This window comes from Eulemur rufifrons, chromosome 18, assembly GCF_041146395.1.
Source record: "Eulemur rufifrons isolate Redbay chromosome 18, OSU_ERuf_1, whole genome shotgun sequence".
Lineage (NCBI taxonomy): Eukaryota > Metazoa > Chordata > Mammalia > Primates > Lemuridae > Eulemur > Eulemur rufifrons.
The window spans coordinates 69,682,915-69,706,150 of NC_091000.1; the positions used below are offsets into that span (position 1 = coordinate 69,682,915).

Sequence of the window (23,236 nt, forward strand, 5' to 3'; positions counted from 1 at the left end):
GACAGTGCGCGGTAGCAATGCTTATTTCTAAGCTTTTGAAAAGCATTTTTCTTTTTCCTTAATTGTAGTTCCCTGGTTGTTTTTATATTATGAGCTACTTGTAGAAAAATACAGGAAACATAATTACAATACGAAGCTCCCTTTCCCAAGCCTACCAAGATTATTTGGGTTTTAGGGTTTTGCTAGAGTGGGTTTTAGGGTTTTGCTAACTATAAATGCACAGCCATGAATTGCACCCTCTGCCATGTTGGTTGATTTGCAGCCAGCCAGTGTTATGTGATTAAACAATAGCCATGTTTCTCCAAGCTGCTATAGGGTTGAGGGAGGGGAGAGACGAGCTTCATGACTGCACATTGCACAGCTGCCTCTGCAGGAAAAAGAATGAATATCTTTCTGTGATGCTTATAGTAAAATAGAAGCACTGTAGAAGTATATACAAATTTATTTAGGGAAAGGTAAGAGAAATAAATGACTTTGTCTTCCCACTTATATTGCTGTCTCTATGTTAAATTGTTAATTACTAATTTTTGTATTCTACTTTTCCTGAAGAATCTGTATATGGACTTTTAGGGCCAGCAGAAATAATTTGTTTTACTATTAACACTCTGGGGAGGAAATCGGTACTTTAGTGTATTGTGAAATGCAACGCCTTTGAAAAAGTAATGATGGATGATTGAGAATGAGTGGCTGAATGCAGTCTGCTAGAGCACAGTTTCAAGCCAGCGGTACTGACTACAGACGTCCAGGAGAATGCAGCCCTCTATCCTGAGATAGGAGGCTTAGCAGAGAAGGTGAGCACCAAGCTCAACACAGGCACTCCTGGCCTTTCCATCCTGAAGCTAGAACAAATTCCGCTTGCCTGCCGAGTTTCCGGGGAGTCTGAAGAAAACAACAGGGAAAGGCTTTCGATTGCAGCTTTATTATCTGTTACTTTCACATGATGTAACTGGTTTTTAGATTGTTCTTTATATTGTGCATAGCTGACACGGAGTATTTTTATCAAGTATTTATCGCCATGAAAGATTGGCTGTTTTCATACGGCCTTCACATTCTCTTGTTTATTTTGAGGATTCACATCTTGTGCACTATTTGATGAACACATTTGTGAATGGAAAAGCTAAATGTTTATCTCACTTCTAAAGATGACATTATTTCAAAGTCTTTTTTCTTCTTTTTCTTCCTTTCTTCCCTCTTTTCATTGCTTCCTCCCTTTCTCCTTTCCTCCTTTCTTCCCTTCCTTCCTTCCTTCTTTTTTGCAACTCATCTTGAAATTCTCATCTCCATTTTCATCTAAATCAGTCTGAAGAGAACTGTAATAAAAATAATTGGTGAGTGAGGGCCGAGGTGCAGGACTGGTGGCGTTGGGGCCATTTCCTTCCAAGGACAACAGCTTTCAAGTGGATAGAAATGAACTCCCCTTGCTTCCCTCAAGCTACCCACAAGGCCGGCGGCGCGTTCATCCCCTTCCCTGTAGAGAACAGCCGGGCGAGCAAAGCCACAGAGTCATTGGCCTCGTTTTTTATATTTTGGTAAGGCCCTGTTGGATGGGATGAGAAACTCAAGGATCAAGCAAATGGCAGCCCCAGCATCTGGGTAGGAGCTGGAGGTTCTTTAGAAAATTACCTTGATCCTCCGGAGCTGTTGGGGACCCAGCAGAGGGAAGAAGCCCCCAGAAGGCAGGTAGCTGAGGAAGCTGCGGGGCGCCCCGGGGAGCAGCGTTGGCTGCAAGTGCTGGTGCAACTCTTGTGGGCCGTGGAATGAAGTAAGTGGGTCGAGAGCACATTTTCCAAGGAACAGAATAGAATAGTAGAGTAGAACAGAGTGTTTATGGTGCCCCTGGACAGTAAGGGTAAGTATTGCTTCTTCAAACTCTGGTTTCGTTTTATGAGCCTGTAGGTGTGCGGAGGCAGCGTGACTGCCTCTACCGTGGGTCCGAAGAGCTCGGGGCTACCGCCCGGGAGGAACCGTGCCCTGTGCCGAGAGCGGGCCGGGCCCTCCCGCGCGCCCGGGGCTGCGGCTGCGAAGGCGGCCGAGGGCGGGGGACTGGTGATTTACTCTCTTCTCTTGCCTGAGAAGTGCAGTAATTCGAAACAGTTCTCACAGTAGCGTCCCTGACAACTTAATGTAAAAAAAAAAAAAAAAGTCATTAAGAGTCTTTGGGACGCGGTGGGGAGAAGGGGGAGGACGGGAGGAGGTGGCTGCGGCGAGCTGGGGACGGCTCGCTGTCGCAGACCTCCCCGGCCTGTACAGCGCGTTCACGCATTCTTGCCCGCGACCTCCGGGAGATTTACGGCTCCCCGAGCCGCGGCTGGCCGGCCCAGCAGGGGCGGAAAAGAGGGAAACTGGGAGTCGTGGGCACCAAGAGAGGCGGGCGGGGGTCCCCCGACTCGGGACGCCGCCGACCCCGACCCACGCCTGCTTCACCTCCCTCTCTCCTCCCCTCCCCCCCAGGACTTTCTGCAGGGAGATTGCACCAAAGCGAAACAGAAGCTGAACTGGAAGCCCCGGGTCGCTTTTGATGTAAGTTTGGCCTTCCCGCAGCGGGCGGGAGCGGGCGGGACAACTGGGCGCCCCGGGCGGCTGGGCCGCAGCTCCCCGGCTGAGGCCGGGCCAGGAGCCCGCCGTCCCCCGGGCCCGGAGGGGTTGGGGGAGGGGAAGGGAAGGGGAGGGGTCCGCGGGCGGGGTGCCGGGGGGCCTCTCCGGGGCAGCCGCCGGGGTGGGGGTGTCACCAGGAGAGAGTGGCAGAAGCTCCTCCCTCACACCCACCCCGTGTCTCCGGTCGCAGGAGCTGGTGAGGGAGATGGTGCGCGCCGACGTGGAGCTCATGAGGACCAACCCCAACGCCTGAGCGCGGCTGCGGAGCCCGGCGCCGCCCTCCCGCCTGCGGCCCCCGCGTGGAGTTGCGGGTGCGGGGCTGCCGGCCCGGGCGCACGCTGCGGGGATCCGGGGAGGGACGCGCGGATCCCGCGGGTTCCCTGCGACCCCCGCCGCCACTGCGTTGTCCCAGCCGGCCGGAGCGGGGACCGCCGAAATTTGTAGCAGCCGGGACGTGACACTCCGGGGTTTGGGCCTCTTTGCTTTTGTCGAAGCCTCCTCTGAATGGTTTTGGGAAATCAAGATGTTTAATCACATATTCATTTTACTTGAAGTTGAAATCAAGATGTTTTAATCACATACTCACTTTACTTGAAATTATGTCGTTAGACAACAAATTGTGGGGCCTTCAAATTGTTTTTCTCTTTTCTTATTAAAAAATGGCCTTTCTGTGAACTAGCATTAACAGGGTCAGTGTTGATGTTTTCTCCAAGTTATAAAATCGCGATAAAGACGCTAATTCCAAAATCCATGCCTTGGAGTGAGGTAGCTTCTTCAGGCCTTTTGAGAAAGCCCTGCTAGAAGGATCCCTGCAAGGCCTGAGCCCTGCTAGGCGGATCCTCCGCCAAAGTGTCTGCTGGGACATTTCTTTCCTTTCCTGGTGACAATAAGTCACTCTGGAAACTCAGTTCCTGCAGAAGTGAGGCATTCACACCCCCTCTGGTCTCTGGGGACTATAATTAGAACCCAAGGGCTCTGGCTATCTCAAAAGAAGGCTTGAGAAATGGGGCTTAGGAAAAGTAAGTAAATATTGTTAGAACATTCCATGCCAAAGCCCCTGGGTTACCCAGAGGTCTCTGAGCCCATGCCTTTCCTTGGCGTCTAGAATCTTTCACACAGTGCTTATTTCTTACCTCTTCTCATCAGTACTAGATCACTTTTAAATCTAATTTTGATTTATTCATTTAACCAATTTATATTAAGTGCCTAATATATGCCAGACATTGTGCTGCACACTTGAACTCCATCAGCGTTAATTAGAAGTTAAAATAAAGGGTTTAAGGCACAACCTCAGATCACTAGATTCGGTTTCATTAAGTGCATCATTTAGGTGGCCTGGGATGACCACAGGTATGTGCTCCTGAGGGGAGGACATGTGTGTACCAGTGTACAGCTATAGGTTGGTAGACACACAAACGTACAGAACACCCACAGGCAGCAAGCAAATGGGATTTGTGTACAGGTGTACACCTCTGCATGAAATACAATATTTTGCCCTAGAACAAATTAGGTCAGTACTCTTCTTCTCCCCCTCATTCCTCTTCCAAGCAAAGTAAAATAAAACTTTATAGCAAATAGAACTGCAGCCTTTGCACATGCCTGAGTGCGGGTAAACTATTTCTGAACGTCTTCACAGGCAGGTTTATGATCTGGGGGAGGACCGAGGCTCCAATGGCTGGCGCAGGAGAGAGGGCTCTTTGTGTGGCTGCCCCAGTCGCTGGAAAGCATGCTGGCCAGGGGCGGCCTCAGCTGGCCCACCGGCTCCTCAGAAGCTGCCCCAGGACGCGCCTTCTCCCCCACTCCCAAGCGGGATGCTGCTAATTGGAAACACATGGTTCCGCAGAGTCTGGGCCTCCAGGACTGGGTGGGCTGGTGGGCACACGCACACTCACACATACACACTGTCACACACAGGCACACTGTCACACATGGACTCAAATGCAAACATCCACTCACAAATACACATACACTCACAAACATGCCATCTCACACAGTCACACACATTCTCATAAATACTTGCAAACACAACTCACAAACCCATGATCACAAACACACTGTCAAACACATACTCCCACAAATAATCACATTCTCTTTAGCTTTGACCCTGATGGACAGGCACCCCATCTCCTCTGACCTCCTGAACCCCCAACCCTGCACCCAGGACAGGCCATTGGCAGGGCCTTCAGGCTTGCAGTGGCCCCATTTAATTCAAAGTTTTTTGGCGTTTTAGCCCAAAGCCATAATAAGCCTCTGCGTGAAGATCAGGCGAGATTCTAGGCAGGGACTTGATGTGACTCCAGTGGAGCCATAATGTTGAATTATACTTATCAAGATGGACTGGAGCATCAGCTTTTGAAGAAAACAAAAAGTATTTTTGGTTGCAACATTCTCAGTATTTCTGCATCCTGGGTGGGGATGGGGGGGTTGCTCATTTGGCTGCCTGGCCTGGAGAGGGTGTTTAAAAGGAGAAAAAGAGAACAGATTTGCTTCAATATTTTCCTTCCTTTCTGTGCTGAGAAAATTTCATTTGGGCAGACTTCAAGACTGTTCTTATTAAAGGGTTTCTTCTATCTTAAATCTCAACACAATTTTAGTGAATTTTCTTCTGCTCTGCAAATTTTGGCTATTCAAGTGCTATAAGACATTTTCCACCTTGATTTTTTTGTTAAAAACTAAGAAAGCTAAACTTGCAGTACACTCTGATATAACGCAAAACAGTCACACGGGCGTTTGTGCACAAGGTGCACAGAACCCAGCCTCCCAGCAGCCTTGCTTTCCATCTGACATGCCTGCCAGACCCTGTCTTGGGCTCTGCTGCCCTTTGTCTTTAAGGAATTACTAGCGAGCTAGGCCCAGCACAATAAACCTGTCACACCTCTGCAGCTGTTTAGGGGCGCAGGAGCAGGCGCAGGCTGCGCGACCTTAAGGGAAGTGCTAGAGGGTTTTGGTAGATAATGCTCCAGCAAGATGGCTCCTCGGGAAGCCCGATTTCTGGTGTGGATTGTGCGCGGGACAGGCGTGGGTCCAGCACTTGGAAACTGGTACAGAAATTACTTTGGGTCCTTTTTCATCCCTTTTATCAACACCAACCACCACAAACACCGTGGAATCCCTGGCAGCCAGTCGGTGAGCAGCTGGCAAATGCGACCTTTCTTGTGTTTTTAAAGCTTGGAGCAGGAAGCAATACTTTAAAATTTCATTTTAAAATAATAACCTTAAATGTATTGTTTACAAATAACTTTCTAAGCTCCCAAAAGAACTCTCAAAGACACCTTATTTGTATTTGGAAATTCCAACGGGGTATTCTCAATTTTAAGGTGTATCCCAAAGAGTCCAAGTTCACTCATGTATTTTCCAGGACTGCGCTGCTACCTTGATTGGCCAGTGCACGGCATGGGGGTGGGGGGCAGCACCCATCCAGGTTTTACAAAACAATTGTGTCTGCGTGCGGGTGGATGTGTCTTAGACACAGGTCTACACATCCCTACATGCCACCCGCACCTCTTCAGAAATTGTGGGTTTTCATCACTGGGGGCGCCGAGAATGTTCACAAGCGGCAGTAACAGCTAGGACACAAAGCGGTTCTGGGAAATGGCCCACGCTCCGCAGTCCGGTTTCCACAGCGTCCTTTGAGAACACACGGGGTCTGAGCCTGTTTTCTTCCAGGAGTCGAGGAGACGCCCCTGCCCTGTGCCAAGTGGCCTGAAGGCCGTGGCCTCCCCCATTCTCACTCCCAGTGAGTTAGACACATCTTCAGGGGCTGTGCCATCGGAGTCATTACCCACAACTGGACCACAAGAGTCCTTTCTCTGTCCTGCCTGTATTGAGTTGGTCCAGGGATCTACACGGCTCAAGGCCTCCACTGCCACCCCCAGGCCCGAGCTGCCGGCTGCGGGACGCGCACTTCTGAGACCTCTCCAACGGCCTGGTTACACGGCTGGGCAACCCCACCCTCAACCGCTTCCTCGGTCACTGAGTCTCTGCTGGAAGCGGACGACCGCGGCCTGACCCCAGGCCTCACTCCCCGGTTCCCGCCCTTCCTCCAGGTCAGGGGTCACACACAGCGGACGCCCCTGACTCAGCTGCCCCTTTGATTTCTGAATTAGTGCGCCAAGGTGCCCGCTTGGGCAGGCAGCCGGCTTCTATGGCCACTGGCACCCGGACTTTGCTGCTGCGGTGAAGAGCCCCGACGGTGGGAGGGAAGGCCTAACCTTGCCCTCGCTCCTCGCTCACTAGCTCTGCGACCTCGGACGAGGCTCTAAGTCTCCCTGCTTCTCGGCTTCGGCCTTGAGGGAGGAGGCCAGGCCATTGGGCCCGCGGACTGCAGCGGACCGCCACTGCCGCGCGTGCGCATGCGCTGGTCGCGAGTGCCTCGGCGTAGCCCTGAGCAGGCTCGGGCTCCAGCCCGCGCACGTGTCCAGCGCTGGCCACCAAGCGCTCCCAGACCCCCAAGCTCAGGCGTAGAGCTGAGGTGGTGACGAAGCACCGTCCATAAAAACAAAGCCCTCACCGTCCGCAGCCCCGGCCTCGCCAATGCGCCGTGCGCTTAGGGCGCACGCAGAGACAGGCACGCAGCAGCCTCCAGGTCGCTAGCAGGAGTGCGGGCGGGTTGGTGAACTGGGAAAGGCAATCGAAGTCGGAGTGAGGCACCCGGCCCGGGCAGGCCTGGAAGGAAGCTGCACGGCCCAAGGCCCGGGCGGGAGTGGCGGGCCCCGGGCGAGGGAATGTATATTTGGAAGGGGTCAGGACCTCGGCTGGAGTCTGGCTTTTTATGGCGAGGAAACCGACTGGGAAGGGCCTTTTGGCGAGGCTTTCCTGTTGTGCCACTTTTCCCCGGCAGCGCCGGGACAGGCAGCGCGGGGCTGCACCAGGGAGGGAGGGAGGCCGTCTCCTGGCTCTCTGAGGACCCGGCTGCGAGGTTGGGGCCTGCGCCGAGGAGCCAGCGGGCAAATGCAGCGGAATGTCACATTATTCCTCTGGCACCAAACACACTCTAAATCACTGTCCTACACCTCCCTACAACCTGATAATCCGTCCAACCGAGCAGGAGTTGGGGAGGGCGGGAGAAGCCCCCGGAGGGACCAGAGACTGGCGACCCAGACGTCAACCCCTTGAGTTCTCTCTGGGAATTTCTAGCGCCTACACCGCCCTGGCTGTGGGAACCACGGTGGAACCTCGTCCCGTAAGCTCTCCCCGGGACACTTCGGGCAGAGGCCCACACTCCTCCTCGCCGTGGTCCGCACAGCTGCTGTGAGGCCCGGCCTAGTCCGCGTGGATTTTTTGTGGGCGATAGTAAGAATCAGCCTTGGAATCGCAAGGAACCCTCCTCGCCCCAGCCCTGGCTCCGCGGCCGCTGCTGTCCTGGGTGCCCGGGCTCCGGAAAGCCCCGCCCCGCGCCGACCCGCCGCGCGTGAATCTCCCTGCTGCGTGCCCAGCCAGGCCTAGGGGACCGCTGTGACCCCCCGCACGCACCTGGCTCCGGGGACACCCTCGGAGGGCCCTCCTGCGCACCTTCCGGGATGCCAATTTGCTAAGTCAGAGGACAGAGTTTGCGTTTTCCATCTGCCAGCAGATTTTAAACAATTCAATGGCCGCTGAATCATGTGCTCCCCATCCCTGTCTAGTTTGTATCTCCGTAGCCATAAAGGAACCCTAGCCCAGCCTCTGGGACCAATGACCGGCTTTTATTCTGAAGGAAATGCAAAGGCCTTAAGAGTTAATGGCACTAAATGTGTTGGTTTTCCTGCTTTTCCCCTGGAGTAGGTAATGGGAAGGGGGATGTCTGTCTTTTCTCCCTCTCCGTCTCTCCCCCTCCATCACTGGATCTAAGTCGTCCTCAAAGCCTTTCAGCAAACGCCTTCATTCCCCAAGGTTGAGTTCCATGTCCCTGCCCAAGCCCCTCACTGGAGCCACTTCTGAGACCCTTGGCCCTGGCTGGGATCCCACCATTTAGGTCAACATTGCCAGGCCCTTGCCACCCACTCCTTAGCTCACTTGCTGAGCTCACAAATTGCTCTCCCATGCTCACCCAAGTAGCACCAAGCTGTGCTGACTTAGGACAAATGAGCAGCCCACCTAGTCCCCTTCCTGGGAGCAACTTTCAGGAGCAGCTGCGGGGAGAGGGTGGGCAATCTAGTCTAAATGACACACGTGGGGACCAGCAGGCTTGGAGGGGCCCAAGGTCAGGCAGAGAAAGAAGATGCTCTTTGGGAGAAGAGAAGGAGGCATCATCTGGAAAGGTGAGGGGCTAGGGAAGATCCAGGAGGCCTGCCGGGTCACCTCCCAACCTCAACCAGGATTCTGAGCTGATGCAATGCCAGATCTGACCTCTTCTCTCTGGCTATGTCTCCCACTGGGAGTACCCTTCTCTGAGACACGAAGACAGGCCCAGGTCCATATGCAAAGAAATTCCAGATCTTGGTGCATCACCCATAATATGCTCAATATACTGCAAATTTAAAATCAGTGAGGGGGAAAAAAATCAAGTAAACAACCAATAATAATAAAAAACAGAGGGTTTCTTTGGAGCCACAGTAAGATGGGAAAGGAGCACAATAAAGGTCTTGAGTTGAGCCTTACGCTGTCTGTGCCTTATTTTGGTTCCCAATAAGGCGGACATGGTACATTTTGCTCAATTTTCCACTCCTAATCATGTTGAGAATGTTCGTGAGAAGCAGCTTTCATTCTCCCAAATGAGTTTTGGAGCTGAAATTCATTTACTTAAGTATTGTTCCTCTCCCAGTGGGACTCCACTCAGACCTGGAACCAGCCAGTGCTGCTCCCATGTGGCCCCAGGTCTGTCCAAGGCCTGGACATAAGCTCACTCAGGTCAGGCCCACATCCGGCCCATCCCCCAGTTGGCCCAGTGGAGGGTGGGCGTGCAGACCACCAGGGTGGCAAGCTGGGAGTGGGGACATCCTGGAGAAATTTCAGGGCCCCAGGGCCTTTTGGGGGGCTGGGAGGGAGAAGGGGTGAAGGAAAGAAAGTGACAAAGAGACAGAGGGATAGAGACACAAAGACACACTGAACTTCATGGTTATGTTGGATTCACACTCTAAAAGAAAGAGAGGGAATAAAGGGGTTGGGGAATCAGGGCCACAGAAGTCCCAGCTCTGAAAATAGAGCCCAACAGCAAAGGAAAACATTCTGTTAAGGTGGTAGTGAAAGCTCCATTAATGAAAGCTCCTTGCGGGGAATCTTTTGGCCATGTTATAAATTGACATAGGAGATTTTAGAAAAGTGAGGTTTCTGAAGCTGGCATTTAGGGCCCCATAGGAAATCTCAGTGTGTTTCTCTTCCTGCTGAAGTGACCTTTGTCTGAATAAATTGGACTTCCCTTGCTGGGAGCTCTCCTGAGCTTGTGTTCCCCCGACCTTAATGGGGTGATGACTCTGACATAGTCTTCTGGTCCCTTTTCTCCCCACACCCCAGTCCCTCTGCTAGGCTGAAGAATGGCTGCCCACACAGAATCATATTCTGTCCTGCCTGGCCAGCTTCATTACTTGGCCACCATCAATCTTGCCCCTAACACGACATTTGTTTACATCGGGTGGGAAGGGCTAATGGCTTCATGAACCAGCCATGAAATGTGAAATGAGTAGAGGGAAATAGAGAAGGCCTTGCAAACACCAGGCAGGACTCAGTGGCAGGGGACTCAGCTGGGCTCAGAAGCAAATGGGGCCCCTCTCCTAGAGCACCAAGATGTGGGGCGGAGATAGAGAGAAACTGTCACTCCAACTGGCCTTGCTTCAGGTGCCACTACCAGCTGCTGAGAGCACTGGAGTAGGTGCCTGAGGCCTGATGGAGGATGGACACCTCCTGTCCCTCCTGGGCAGTCCAGCCAGGCGGCATGAACCAGCAGAGGGTTCAGGGACTCTCAGATTTTACCCCATTAAGAACAAAATGAACGACACTCCACCTTAAAAACTGAAACTCCTCGCCCCAAGTGTACTGGGTGGGAGAGAAAAGGTCCTAAGTCCCTTCCTCACCTATCAAAGTTAGGGGGAGCCCAAAAGGGCTATAAGGCACTCTTGTTTCCTGACCCTTGTTTCTGACCCCGCAGGAAACAGCCAAGAGCTTACAAGCCACCAGTACAATCCAGCCTTATTCCTCTGCAAACATTGATTATTAATGACACAAACTGCATGGAATAATAAATTGTAAAATGCATGCTTGTTTGCATGCAGTCTGGTCTAAAAGGCCTGCTAACTACATAACTCTGAAAAACAGCACGCGTTCCTAGCACACGTGCAATATGCCAAATGCAAGATTTTATACGGCATGTAACATGCTGGCATTTACGTGCTCATGGTATAAATTGCTAAGAAAATAAATGCTCCTACTTCTACATAAAGGACAAAATACTTATTATCCTAAAGCTTTCTACAGAGGCTATTTTCCCAATTAGCTGATGCCCCACCCTGGGTCTGGACTGCTATCACAAGCTCATTTCAAAATGTACCAGCTATTACTTAAAATATCAAGGAGTTTTTCTCAGAATATTTCACAGAAAAGTTATCCTTATTTCTAAAAAAAAAAAAAAGTACAAATCAAACATGCAAACCTCTAAGGAATAAGTAGTTCCAGGTTAAATAAAGTAGGCAAGAAGTTGGTTTTCTTAAATAGGGTGAGAATCCAAAAGCTAATCTATTGATAATGGAAGACATCACATAGACATAGTTTTTTATAAATCGGAATAGTGATTCTCTCTTTCCACTCAAATACAGCTTCTGAACCACCATGCAGGCAACTCGTGCAGAAATAACTACTTTCTCTAGATATGTATAACACAAGCACCTTCTTGGACACATATATCTTCCATGCCTAATTGTCAAACATTCGAATCAAAGAGGGTGAGAGTAGTTGCTAAGCAGCTTTCCTCCCACAAGCTCTTGGGCTCCTCGCGGCCGGCCCGCACAAGCTGGAGCTCCGCATTCACACCGCTCTTTTCTCCAAGGACAGGAAAGGCCGGCATGCAGCCCACTCTGCATCCAGCCTGGAGTGAGCCGGTTCTTCCCCTCGCCAAGCTCGCCCCGACAGCCTGCTGGGGCGCCGGCCGCGTGCGCTCCCCGGACCGCGGGGCCGAGGCAGCCCTGCTCCGGCCGCCCTGCAGCCCACCCCTCAGAGCGGAGCAGCAGAGCAGAAAGCCGGCCGAACTCTCAGGCCTGGGCTGGGCCTAGACCATGCGACGTCCTCAGGGCTCCAAAGCCAAGGCCCGAGGAGACGCGGAGGGCCGTGGGCACGTGGACCCCAAACACACCAAGCCCGACGCACGCCCAAAGGCCTCTCCCGTCCATTAGGTCGAGCGACTCCCCGCACGGCTACTGCCCAGTGGTTGGTGGCCTCTGCAAACCGACCTCACACACCGCGCGGGGACACAGCCCTGCCAAGAAGGCCGCTACCCCGTTGTTGGCCTGGGCAGGTCCGGCCTGGCCCGGCCGAGGCGGGTAAACCGGTGGGCGGGGGGCCGGGGCGGGCTGGGGGATCCTGCAAACGCGCGGCTCTGGGCCCCGCGCCTTGAGGCTGCGGGGCGAGCTGTCACCCGTGAGCAATGAAGTGCCTCTGACCTTTCCACCCCGGCTGGGCTCCTAAACACACGTGTGTCTTCAAAACAAGGACGGCGAGTGAGGAGGAAACGGGACCACAGTGGGGCGGGCCGCGCCGGCGGGCTCCTCTCGACTCCGCCTGGGCGTCGCGGCCAGAGCCCCGAAGGTGCTTCTCCCGGCGCGACGCCCCTCGTCGCCTGCACGCACACGGCCTGCCCTTCGCCACCTTCCCCTCAGCGCGGTCTTCCCGGCACCCGCCCCACCCTGTGCGGAACCGTCCAAGCTAGCAGCGGTCTGCAGTGACTCTTTTATCCCCCAGTCACCTATTTGGGGAGGAGGCGGTGGAGACCGGAGCTGGAATCTGGGAAGGGAGGCGGCGGGGCGGCAGGCGAGGGGGGAGGAAGGAGCCCCAAACGCAAACAGAAGCCCGCCCCGGGCCGCGGCGGGCAATTACAGCTAATTAGCTGGAGAGCGTTCCCGCCTGGAAGCGGCAGGGAGGCCGGCGTCGGGGCCGGACTCCGAAAGGTCTGGGTCCCCGAGAAACGCCCCAGCTGGGAAGCCCGGAGGGGGGGCCCACGGGTCTCCACTCGCCACCCCCTACTCCAAAAAGTTGAACCAGACAAGTAGAGAACAGTACCGTCTCTGGCTGCCCGGCCTCGGGTGGGTCATCCCGTCCGCGGGGACGTGGCCGTGGGTCACCTGCTGCAGCTCCCCTTCTGGGCCCAGACAACCCGGCTCTGGCCACCGGACCCTTATTCGCAAATCGCAGCTCCATGCTCGGCTCTCAAAAGTGGAGCAATGCACTACTCCACGGGCTGTGGGGACGGATTCTTTGCCTTCACCCCCACGACCCCCTCCCACCCGCCGTCCCAAAAGAGGTAACCCGAGGAAGCTGAAGGCAGCCCCAAGACCTAGGGCTGCGACAGCCAGCAAGATTTAAACCGGCAGCGAGGCCAGCCCCAGCCGACCTGACCCGAGGAGACACCCGCGCCAGCGTCGCCGCGATCTTCCCTGGCTATTAGGTTACCACTCTGGGGGAGGGGACCGAGCGAATCAGAGGCCACGTAAAGCAGTTTTTGACTGAAATTAGAGTGTATTTATTTGCAGCAATCCTTTAACAATGATCAAATTTTGACACAAGCAACAGCAATTATTGCTTAATTGTTGCCTCTAGATAGGAGCGGCAGATAGCAGGAAACTGTATTATCTCGAAAACAAACTGAAAGGCCCTGAATGTCTGTAATCAAATCGCCATCTCCCCAAAGTCTGATTGACAGGGCAGATCACCCTAAGATAATGAATTTATTACATTTCCTGGGTTATTTACAAAGGGGGGAGGGCCAATCCGGATTGCCCCCTAGGTTTAACTGTAAATTAACAAGAAAAATTGGTTTAAAAAGAAACCACCCTAGACTAAAATGTTCTGCTCTTCTCTCCTTCCTTCCTTATTATTGCCTTAAATCTTTTCCAAAAATAATTGTTCTACAAACATATCTTCTAAAATAGTTTCCCAAAGATTAAATATCCCTTTCCAACCCGCAATATATTTTCTAAAAAATGAATCCTTCTATGTAATACATGAAGGACTGTAAATGTGGATCAGTTATATATATACATTTAAAAACTGGTTTATTTTTCCTCTTACAAAGGACTGAAATTAATAGGAAAAAAATTCATTCAGCGTCTGGCTCACAGGGATGTATAATATGCATGGCAATTTTATATGGGATGCACAAGCCAAATACGGATCTGTGCATATCTGCAGGCACATTCGCCTGTCTCTGCACACAGGTATCACTGTGGAAAGACCGCTACTGATTCATGGGCTTAAAATTTCCAAATCAGATTCTGTTGTGACTGAGAAAACTTATTTCTTTATATGCCAACTCAGATAGGTTTAGGAAAATATTTTTTTTACTAGCCACAAAGCAAGCTGACTATAATAGTACACTTTGCAGAAGATGCTAGAGGAAAAGAAATCTAAACAGAAAGACTTTTTGTGAAATTCGACACGGACTAGTCAGAGGGTTTCTCTATTTTTCAGAGATTTAGGTGGAAAATAGGTAACTTCTAGTGTTTTATCTCTGAAATCTTTTTCAATAATTAAGGCTACATTAAAGTATCCAGACATATAGGTCTCATTCAACTGAATGGTGATTTATTAATAAACAAACAATGAATATGTTCAACAAAAAGAAAGAAAAGACGATAGAGTAAGATTAATACAGTTTCCCTTTTTATAATGAGAAAAAAGCACAATTTAAAGTTTCACGCAATTTAACGTCAGGTTTTGGAAACACTTTCTGGCGTTTGGTCCACAACATCCAACTACAAATTAAAAATAAATTACTATGTTGCAATTTACATTTTAAAACAAGTCCATGAATAAAAAGAATGCGATTGTCATATAAGGGGACTCCCCTCTCCTTTCAACATAGGATAAAATAATATCTTACAGGTGAGAGGCAAGGAAGATGGCAGGGAAGTGAGAGGAGAGGAGGAAAGTGGGTCTCTGAAAAGCAAGAAGAAACTTACGTGTTATCTGGAGTAACACTGTCCTTTAATAAACCATGCTTTTCGTGTCTCTGTACAAAATAGTTTACGGTTTTGTTTATTTAGATAAGGCAAAGTGGAGGTGGCTCCGAATTAACCTTTTACGAAAATAGAGTTTTCTTTGTGCTGGTGAGCTGAATTTCTGGAGGATTCTGTTCGCTGGAGTGGTGAATGTTCTCAAGTTTTTTAAGTTGGATCTTTTTAGTTTCGATTTTGCATTGATGGGGGTCCTTTGGCTGTTTTTGCTTTGCGGTTCGATTCAGTTCGGCTTTGAGGGTGTGTGTGCTGGGGGGAGAGGGCGGTGTCAAAACTTGCTACAGTCATAGACGAAGGCTCCGGACGTGCGGTACAGAGACTGGCTGGAAGGGAAGGCCATCTGACAGCTACTATTCCCGTTCACCGGAGAGTTGTTCAAGCCGATCCTCTGCGACTCGAACATCTCCCGCACCGAGTGGAAGTTCTGCTGCTGGCTCGGGTAGCCCGCGGCCGCTGCCGCCGCGCTCGCCAAGTGGCCCAGGTCTCCGCCCGCCTGGTTCAGGTACCACGAGGTGAGACGGCCTTGGTGGGCCGCAGGGTGGTGGCCGGCCTCCTGGCCGCTGCCGCCGCCACCGTGACTCAGGGAGGACGAGCTGCTGCTGGTGACCGGAGGCAAAGAGTAGTCGGGCAGGGGGTCGTCCACCGCTGAGCCGCCCGCGCCCCCGGGCGCGCCCTGCAAGTGGCCGGCGCGCTCGCCAGCGGCGTACAGGCTCATGGCCTGCAGGTTGCAGTGGTAGGTCCCGGCACCGCCCGCGCCCCCCGCGCCGCCGCCGCCGCCGCCCCCGCCCGAGCTGCCTGCGCTGGAGCTCTGGCTGCAGGGGGAGCTGTAGAGGGAGCTCTGGCCCGGCGAGTAGGCGCCAAGCGCCAGCGGGGGTGCGATGCCCGCGCGTGAGGACGCGGCCGCAGAGGCCAGAAGGCCGGAGCTGAGCTCGGCGGCCGCGCCCTGTGGCGACCCCCGCAGCGACGTCATTATGTTGTCCACGCTGAAGCCCTGGCTGTGGTGCGGCGGCGGCGCGGATTGCGCGGGCGGCGGCGGCGGCGGCGGCGCGGACTCCGCACCGTCCAGGCTCAGCGGCCGCGCCGACGGCAGACTGCCCGGGGGACTGCTCCCGCTAGACAGGCTGCTGCTGCTGCTGTCGGGGCTTTCGATTTTGGGCACCGCGGCTGCGCTGCCGCTGCCCAGGGCGGCGGCCGGGGACAGGGGCTGGGGCGGCGAGGGGCACGTACCGTTCTCGGTCTTGATGTCCTGGATGCGCACGGGCGGCGGCTGCGGTCCGGGCACGGCACCGTCGGCCTGCTCCGGCGGTGCGGGCGGGGGCTGGCGGCCGGGCGGCGGCGGCTCCTTGAGGTGCAGCCGGTCCTTCTCCTCCTTGTCCTTCACCGCGTCCTTCTTCTTGAAGCGCCGTCGCCGCCGCAGGAAGCTGCCGTTCTCGAACATATTGTATGAGTCCGGGTCCAGCGTCCAGTAGCTGCCCTTGCCCGGCTTCTTGTCGTCGCGAGGCACCTTGACGAAGCACTCGTTGAGCGAGAGGTTGTGGCGGATGCTGTTCTGCCAGCCCTGCTTATTGTCCCGGTAGAAGGGAAAGCGGTCCATGATGAACTGGTAGATGCCGTTGAGGGTGATCTTCTTGTCTGGGGCGTTCTGGATGGCCATGGTGATGAGCGCGATGTAGCTGTAGGGCGGCTTCACCATGTCCTTGGGCTGCGGCTGCGGCGTGTAGGGCCCGTAGGCGCGGGCCATGCCGCCCGGGTACTGCTCGGCGTGCGCGGGGTGGGAGTACACGCTCATGGGGGCCGGCATGGCGGTGTAGCCGCCCCCGGCCGCTGCCGCGGCCGCGCGGTAGTAGCTCTGCTCGCCGCCGAGGTACGGCACCACTCCCAGGGAGTTGGGGCTGGACACGGAGTAGCGCGCCTGCATGGCCCCCGCTCGCCGCCGCCGCCGCCCCGCGCCGCCCGCCGCCCCCCACCCTCGCTCCGGCCGGGCCGCGCCGCGCCGGCCGCCGAGTCCGAGTCCGGGCCCCGCCGAGCTGGTGCCGGCCCGCCGCGCTGCGCCCCGCTCGGCCGCCGCCTCCCCCGCCGCCGGCCGTGCGCGGCCTCTCCCAGCGCTGGCTCCGGCTCCTCCGCGCCTCCGGCTACCTCGGGGCCCGCGCCGGGCGCGAGCGAGGGTCGCTGCAAGGGGAGAGGGCCGACGCGGACACAGCAGACCGCCTCGGAGGAACTCGAGGAACCACTTCTAGGCGCAGACGGGAAAAAGCAGCCAAAAACACAGAACAAGAAGGCGTCCTTCTCGCCACACTGCCTGCGCCTTCCAGGAGACTGTCCCGAGCTGCCGGCGAAGGCGGCCAAATAACCAGGGCGGGGGTGGGGGGCAGCGCGCCGGCCTCCTTCTCGGGCCCCGCGTCACCTTTTTTCAGTCTCTCGCGCGCCAGCCGCTTAAGGAAGCATTGGGAAAACTTCTGAACTTTGAAGCATCCGTCACCCAGGCGAGGACTTTTTTACGCAGTTACATTTTTTCCGGGCAGCGGAGCCCCGCCCCGCCACGGCGGCGGCAGCCAATAGCGGGCGAGAACCGCCTCTGAATGAGCTGGAGGCCGAGCCCCGCCGGCCCGCGCCCGGAGGCCAGAGGAACGCCGCGCTGACCACACGCGCGCCGGCCGCCCGGGCCCCGCGCCCGCGCCCGCGTCGGGCCTGCGCCCGCAGTCGACCCAACCCTCGCACCCTCCCTGTCTGCTGCCGGCGCCCAGCGCTGCCCTCCTCCCCTAGCCCTGCGCAGACTTCCCGGGTCCTCCTGGGCCCCACGCAGACCCTTCCTCCGTCCACCGCTCCAAGATGTCCACCGAGTCCTCCAGCCCTGCCTCGCGCTGGCTCTTCCGTTCGTTCGCCGATCCCGCCGACTCCAGCGCTGGGGTTTCTCGGGCCTCTCCTCCCATCCACCTATCCCCCTCACCTTTCTTCTCGCTCCACTCCTCCTCTCACCTCCCCTTCCCTCTCCTTCCGATCGCCAATCTCACTGGGTTCACAGATGGCTCCAGTGTTTCCTCACCTGGAGGTTCTCCTGTCCTGAACTCAGTTACAAAGGACACAATTTGGAGGGCTCAGTTACAGCCGCGCTCTGTTGCTGGTGGGGAAGAAGGTGTTGTTGCCCCACGTCGCCCGCGCCGTGACCCCTCCCCTGTCGAAATAAGGGAGGGAGATACGGGGCCCTGCTGGGAGCATCCCACCGTCCTTCGCCTGCGTAGACTGTGCCTCCACCCCCGCCCCCGCTACGGGCTGCCCGGCTCCTCGGCCCCAGGGTCCTTGGCGGCCCGAGGGTGCGGGCGACGCGGGCTGCCCGAGCCGGGCGGCTTCCCTTGCTCGCCCGTGAGGGGTCTCATTAGCTCGCCGGCACAGCCTCCTCTTGTCCGGCCTGACACGTTTGGACTCAGAGGAGGGGTCAGGCTGCGGGCTCTGTGACATTAGCAGGTGTGATGACAAGAAACTAATAAATACGTCCAAGAGCTTAACGCTTCCCCGAGATAATCTCCATCTCCACACGCGCGAGGCTGCCGACTCTCGGAGATAACGGGTGTGTCTGGGGGAATGTTCAGGATCGCACCTGCAGGGCGGCCCAAGGATTCTGGGAGGATAAGCACAGAAGGACCTCTCGCCTTGCGCATAGGCATGAGATTTGCAGGCGCTGGGTGACTGGCATGGGATAGGAAGAAGAGAAATGAGAGGGAAATAAATGAACAAGCGGGGTGGGGGGGGAGGGCGGGCCTCCCTTCTTCTGCAGCGCGATTCTGCATTTTCGGCAACTCTAGAAAAGACCCCCGGGGAGACTAAACCCCAGGTCATTTACTAGAACCCAGGGGAAGTGGAGAGTTCGGGAGACTGTGAAGAAGTGGGGTGACGCATTTAACACCTAGGCTCCTCAGATTTGTGGCAATCTATTAGCTCTAAAACGTGTGGGGAGCCCCTTTTGGCTGCCTGGCTCTAATAGTGGCTTCCTCACTTCTGCAGGAAAATTCAAATTGCAGCTTTGGTAGTTAGATGTCAAGGACGCTGACTTCTGTGGTAGGCACAGCTCCGTGTCACTGGAACATTTTTGCAAAATTCTTGTATTTCAGAATGAACATTTACATTGAGAAAAGGAAGACCTGCTACTTCTAGAATTAGGCTTTTGAGGGAGGGGTGCCGGAAGTTCCGAATCCCGAGGCAGTTACCTCCTGGCCTGCTGTGCACAAGGGGCTTTTGAGATCCTTTTCCAGGTTTTGGCAGGGCCAAATCACTGGTGAGTTGGGAAACACACCAGATTTGTCAGCAGGAAGCTTAGAACTTGGTTCCCCAAAACACAGGGCGAAGTGGGTGGGGAGGAGGTGGGAGTGAAGCGCCATGATTTTAAAAGGAATTTGTCTTCAACCCTCAGCCCTGCACACGGACGGTCTTATCAGTACCCTGTTCGAGGCTTTTAGTGGCCCTTTGGCTTCAGCCTGGAGGACAATTAAGTTGTCTTTCTCAACACCTCAGCATTTGGTGAATTCGCTCTTTAAACTGCTTTTGCGCTGCTAGCGGTGCGCGGAGATGGACGCAGCGATCAGCGACTTGTTTTCCGAATCCGGAAACGCCAGCGGGCCCCGGGCTTTGCAATGGATACTTGTGCACCCCCCCCCCCAATCCCAGCCCACCCCCGCAGTATCGCCCACACCCCTGGCCCTCGCCTCCTGCCCTTCCCTCACCTCTTCCCTCCTCCAGCCCCGCTTGTTATGTAAATTGAAAATCGAACAGCAGCAGTGTTCTCAGCTTCCCACTTCGGATATAAAAGTTGCTGTTGTAAAATTAGTATCTGGCATGCGGGGGGCGGGATGGAGGGCTGCAGTTTTATAAAGATCAACTTTCCACTGGTTTAGCTATGGATATTCGCCAGGAAAAGATATTTGCATTTGTGTTTTATAAGCTTACTCGGAAGGAAATCTCCAGTAAACGGATCGATTGTATTTCAACCATTTTACTTATTTTATAATTGTTGTTAGTGGTGTTATTTGAACATTAAGACGCAGACGCGAAGTCTTTTGGGGAACAGGTTAAAGTTTTCATTTTCAGGTTACAGTTTTTGATGCCCCTTTCTGCTGCTCTGCAGAGCACTTCAATCAACCGTCTCCTCCACAACTCTTGACTCAACTGGCAGAAATGCCCTCGCAGGAACCCTTCGGCTACTTTTCTGACACCTCTACTGACTGCAGCCTGAAGGCCCTGCAGGCGACAGCAGTAATGGATGTTTGGTGGAACCGTCGCTGGGCCTGCACCCCGCCCCCCTCATCCTCTCCCCGACCCACCAGGCGGGGTTACAATTCCCAGGGCCCACCGAAGGGTTCCCAGCTGCCAGGACGGGGCGTGACGTCACAGCGACGTTTAAAACGAGGCCTCCCCGGGGCCCTACTGCACAAAAGTGCCAGGAAGGGGGAGGTGGCGAGCACTCCAGGAAATACCCGGATTGGGGACGTGGTGACACCGCAGGAATGTGGGGGTGGGTGTGGGGGAAGGGATGGTGCCCTAAGGCGGGTCACTAGGAGCCAGAAGGAGCTCCTTTTCTTTTTCTTCAAGTAAAGTAGAGGGAGTGGGGTTTAGGGTAGGGGCTCCGAGTCCAGAAAATCACTCCCGAAGGGTGAAGATTGTCCTCCCTGTCAGAGACCCCTCGGAAACCTTCCAGCGTCCCCCTAAGCCTAGGCCGGCCAAATCGCTCCCGTAATGTGCCCAGACTGCTCCTCCCCACTTTTCTGGCTTCTCCGCGCCCGGAGCTCTGGGTTCAGCGCTGAAGGCCCAGCATCACCGGGCTAGGACGCCGCGTGCGGCTCCGGGGGGCCCTGCCTGGCCCAGGAGCTGAGGTACACAGGAAAGCCGGGCTTAGAAGATGAGGGAAGGGGCTTCTCCTGCTCAGCACGGAGCAGTGATTCCTGGGGGCTCTGCGCACCCAGGAGGGAGGCTGTTTGTCCACCCTGGTTCTACTGCCTTTCCCTCCGAAGTGGGGAGAAGTGGAAGACTAAGGCAATTATCCGACAATGCGACTGTAAGACTTCCCACTAGGCTGCCATCACAAACAACTGGAGCCAAGTCCGTTTAGGGGGTGCCTTTGCACTATTTAGATAATTGTTTAGTTCTCCATTTGGCCTCGTTTGCGTAGACCAGAAGCCCAGGGGTAGGGGAGAATATCGTCTTGTCAGTACCCGTTATTCGTTATCAAACCAGGCCGGCAGGTAGCGTTTGTCATCGGTGTGACTTTTCAGCGGACCGAGGAGAGGCGGGGACCGAACGTCTGGGTGACCTCGACTCCGGCAGAGACTTCCTCTTCTCTTAGTTGGGGGGTTTTCGAGTAGAAGTTTTGTTAATGCAGTCTCTCCAATGCAGCTACCTCTTTAGCAGAAAAATAATTCTACAACAAACGAAAAGAGCGTTTGGCTTTCGATTGTTTTAAAGACAAAGTAATCCATCTTGCCTATCTATATTATTGACTTAATCGGATGCGGCGGCCCTCCACGGGAGGTTTGTATGATGGGATAATTTAATATCCTCCTCCAAGTCCCCAAGACGGGCGTTCCCCTAATTACACGCGAGAGAGCGAGCCGCCGACACCTGCTCCTTTCCCCCTCGGGTCGGCCCACCTGTCTGTCGCCCCTCTGCAGGGAAGCCCCAGCCTCAGCTTTCCCGGGCTCAGAGCAGAGCAGAGCAGCAAGAAGAGGCCACAGGGCATGAGGGAAGTGAATCTTAAACTTTGGTGCCGGCTACAAAGGACTCAGGACTTGCTTTGTCCAGGCAGAGGTAGATGAAGATCTGAACTGCCACCCTTTATTAACAATCCGGGATAATAAAATTTGTAGAGGGGTAAATGGTCAGAAAGGACAAATTCTGTGTGCGTGCGTGTTCGCGCGGGTCTGGGTTTCTCCTCATCCAGGTCCGCAGCAGACCCAGGGCAGCTGTCGCGGTCCAGGGCCTGGAAGAGCTGAGGCCCGGCTGCCTCCCAACCTCTGCTCACCTGGGGCGCCTGCCGCGCAGAGCCAGCCCGGTCCCCAGGCCCCACGGACTACCAAACCAGAGACTGCGGGTGCCGGCGGGCGCCAGCCGTCGGAAGACAGTGGGGCAAAGGCGCCTTCCCCGGGCCGGAGCGGAAAGCGTGCGTTCCAGCACGGATGCGCCCTGGCTATGAGTGTTGGAGGAAAACCTTTGATCCGCGGGACAGACCCACAGACAGTTCCGGAACTGCAGAGGGTGAGGTCGGCTGCACCTTGCAGGCAGCGGGCTCTTCTCGCGTCTCTGGCCCCGCGCCGCCGCGGACCCAGGCGCTAGGGCTGCGATGAGCCTTTCTTCCCGCCCCTGCGACGGCGACCTTCGTGGTACCCGAGTCTTAGCGCCCTCAGCCCCTCCGCGCGCCCTGCCTGCCTGAGCTCTAGGACATTCCTCCTTATGTCCCTCACCCCAGCCCAGGGCGTCCCGCCGCGCGGACGCACGGCTGGGCCTGTTGTGCGTAAGGCACACTTGAGCCTCGCACCCGCTCCTCCTGGGGAGCGGGCTCGGGACTCTGTCCTGGAACTGAGTGTGTGCACCTCTCGGAGCAGAAACAAGGCTGGCAATTGGGTTGGTGAGCCGGCCTCCCGGGAGGGCCCGAGGCTCGACGCCGCCTGGAAGCAGTGGCATGGAGGCCCGGCGCCCCTGCCGCCCTCCACAGGCTTCCCGCCTCTTCCCCGCAAGCCCAGGCACAGAAGAGAGGGTGTGGAATCCCCGAGGGCGCTTGGCGGACCGGGCCTGGGGCGCCCCGGCTGAGGGGCACAGATCCCGGGCCAGCCCGGCGTCTCGGGGGCCTGGGGCCAGCCGGCCGCTCCGGGCCTTGCGCGTGCTCCGCGCGCCCCCTGCCGGCCGCGGCCTCATCTCCGCGGCGCCCCCGCCGCCGCCGGGCTCCACCGAGCGCCGGTGGGCCCTGGAGCCACCCCAGGGGAAGGGGTCTGGGGGAGGGGGCTCGGGAAGACCACGCCGCTGGAGTGGGACCCCGCAGAGCTTGGCTCCTTGTTCTCACACCATGCAGCTCTCATCTACCCGAGGTCCACGCGGGAATAGTCTCATCGGGAAGACCATCTCAGGCTCCCAGGTACAGACCGGGGACGTTTTTGTTCCTGGAATGGAGGGAGGTGACCTGAGACTGGGGATTTTAGCCACTGGCTACACATTCCTTTCCAGGCGGCCCCTTTTAATTGATGAACATGTTACAGAAAAAGCAAGGCCGCTTCATCAAGTGAATTACATTCTGGGAGATGCCAAGGAATGTATTTACTGGCAGCCAGGTTTGCCAATAAAAGTTGCAAATAAAGACTGCTGGTTTCCAGGAAAAATGTACTTCTGTTTTTTAACCACTCCTTAGTCTTAATTACCAAAAAGGTTCTTTGAACCTCCAAAGAACCGGTTTGGAGAACAGGACAAGTCAGTGGCAGTGACAGTGGCTGCTAGTGAAGTCTCACACCCCCACGCACAGTTACACACCCCAA

The 23,236-nt window shown here is 55.3% G+C and overlaps 2 protein-coding genes across 4 annotated transcripts in view; one reads left to right on the forward strand and one right to left on the reverse strand.

Annotated features, from left to right (window-relative positions):
- GMDS (GDP-mannose 4,6-dehydratase) overlaps window positions 1–3,270 on the forward strand; it is a 602,981-nt gene extending 599,711 nt beyond the window's left edge. For all 3 annotated transcript variants that reach the window (XM_069493190.1, XM_069493188.1, XM_069493189.1), the window contains exons 10-11: window positions 2,452–2,520; window positions 2,786–3,270. In XM_069493190.1, coding sequence (XP_069349291.1) covers window positions 2,452–2,520; window positions 2,786–2,848 — 132 coding nt within the window. In that variant the 3' untranslated portion in view covers window positions 2,849–3,270. The remainder of the gene's footprint in view (window positions 1–2,451; window positions 2,521–2,785) is intronic.
- A 9,943-nt stretch (window positions 3,271–13,213) lies between these two features.
- On the reverse strand, window positions 13,214–17,199 carry FOXC1 (forkhead box C1). Its single transcript, XM_069493416.1, has one exon. It carries the CDS (start codon window positions 16,645–16,647, stop codon window positions 14,998–15,000), a length of 1,650 nt encoding a protein of 549 aa, XP_069349517.1. The 5' UTR covers window positions 16,648–17,199; the 3' UTR covers window positions 13,214–14,997.
- Between the last annotated feature and the right edge of the window lie 6,037 nt (window positions 17,200–23,236).

What these genes read in the sequence shown, in the direction of transcription:
- FOXC1 (XM_069493416.1), bottom strand. Translation starts at nt 16,647, where the DNA reads ATGCAGGCGCGCTACTCCGTGTCCAGCCCCAACTCCCTGGGAGTGGTG.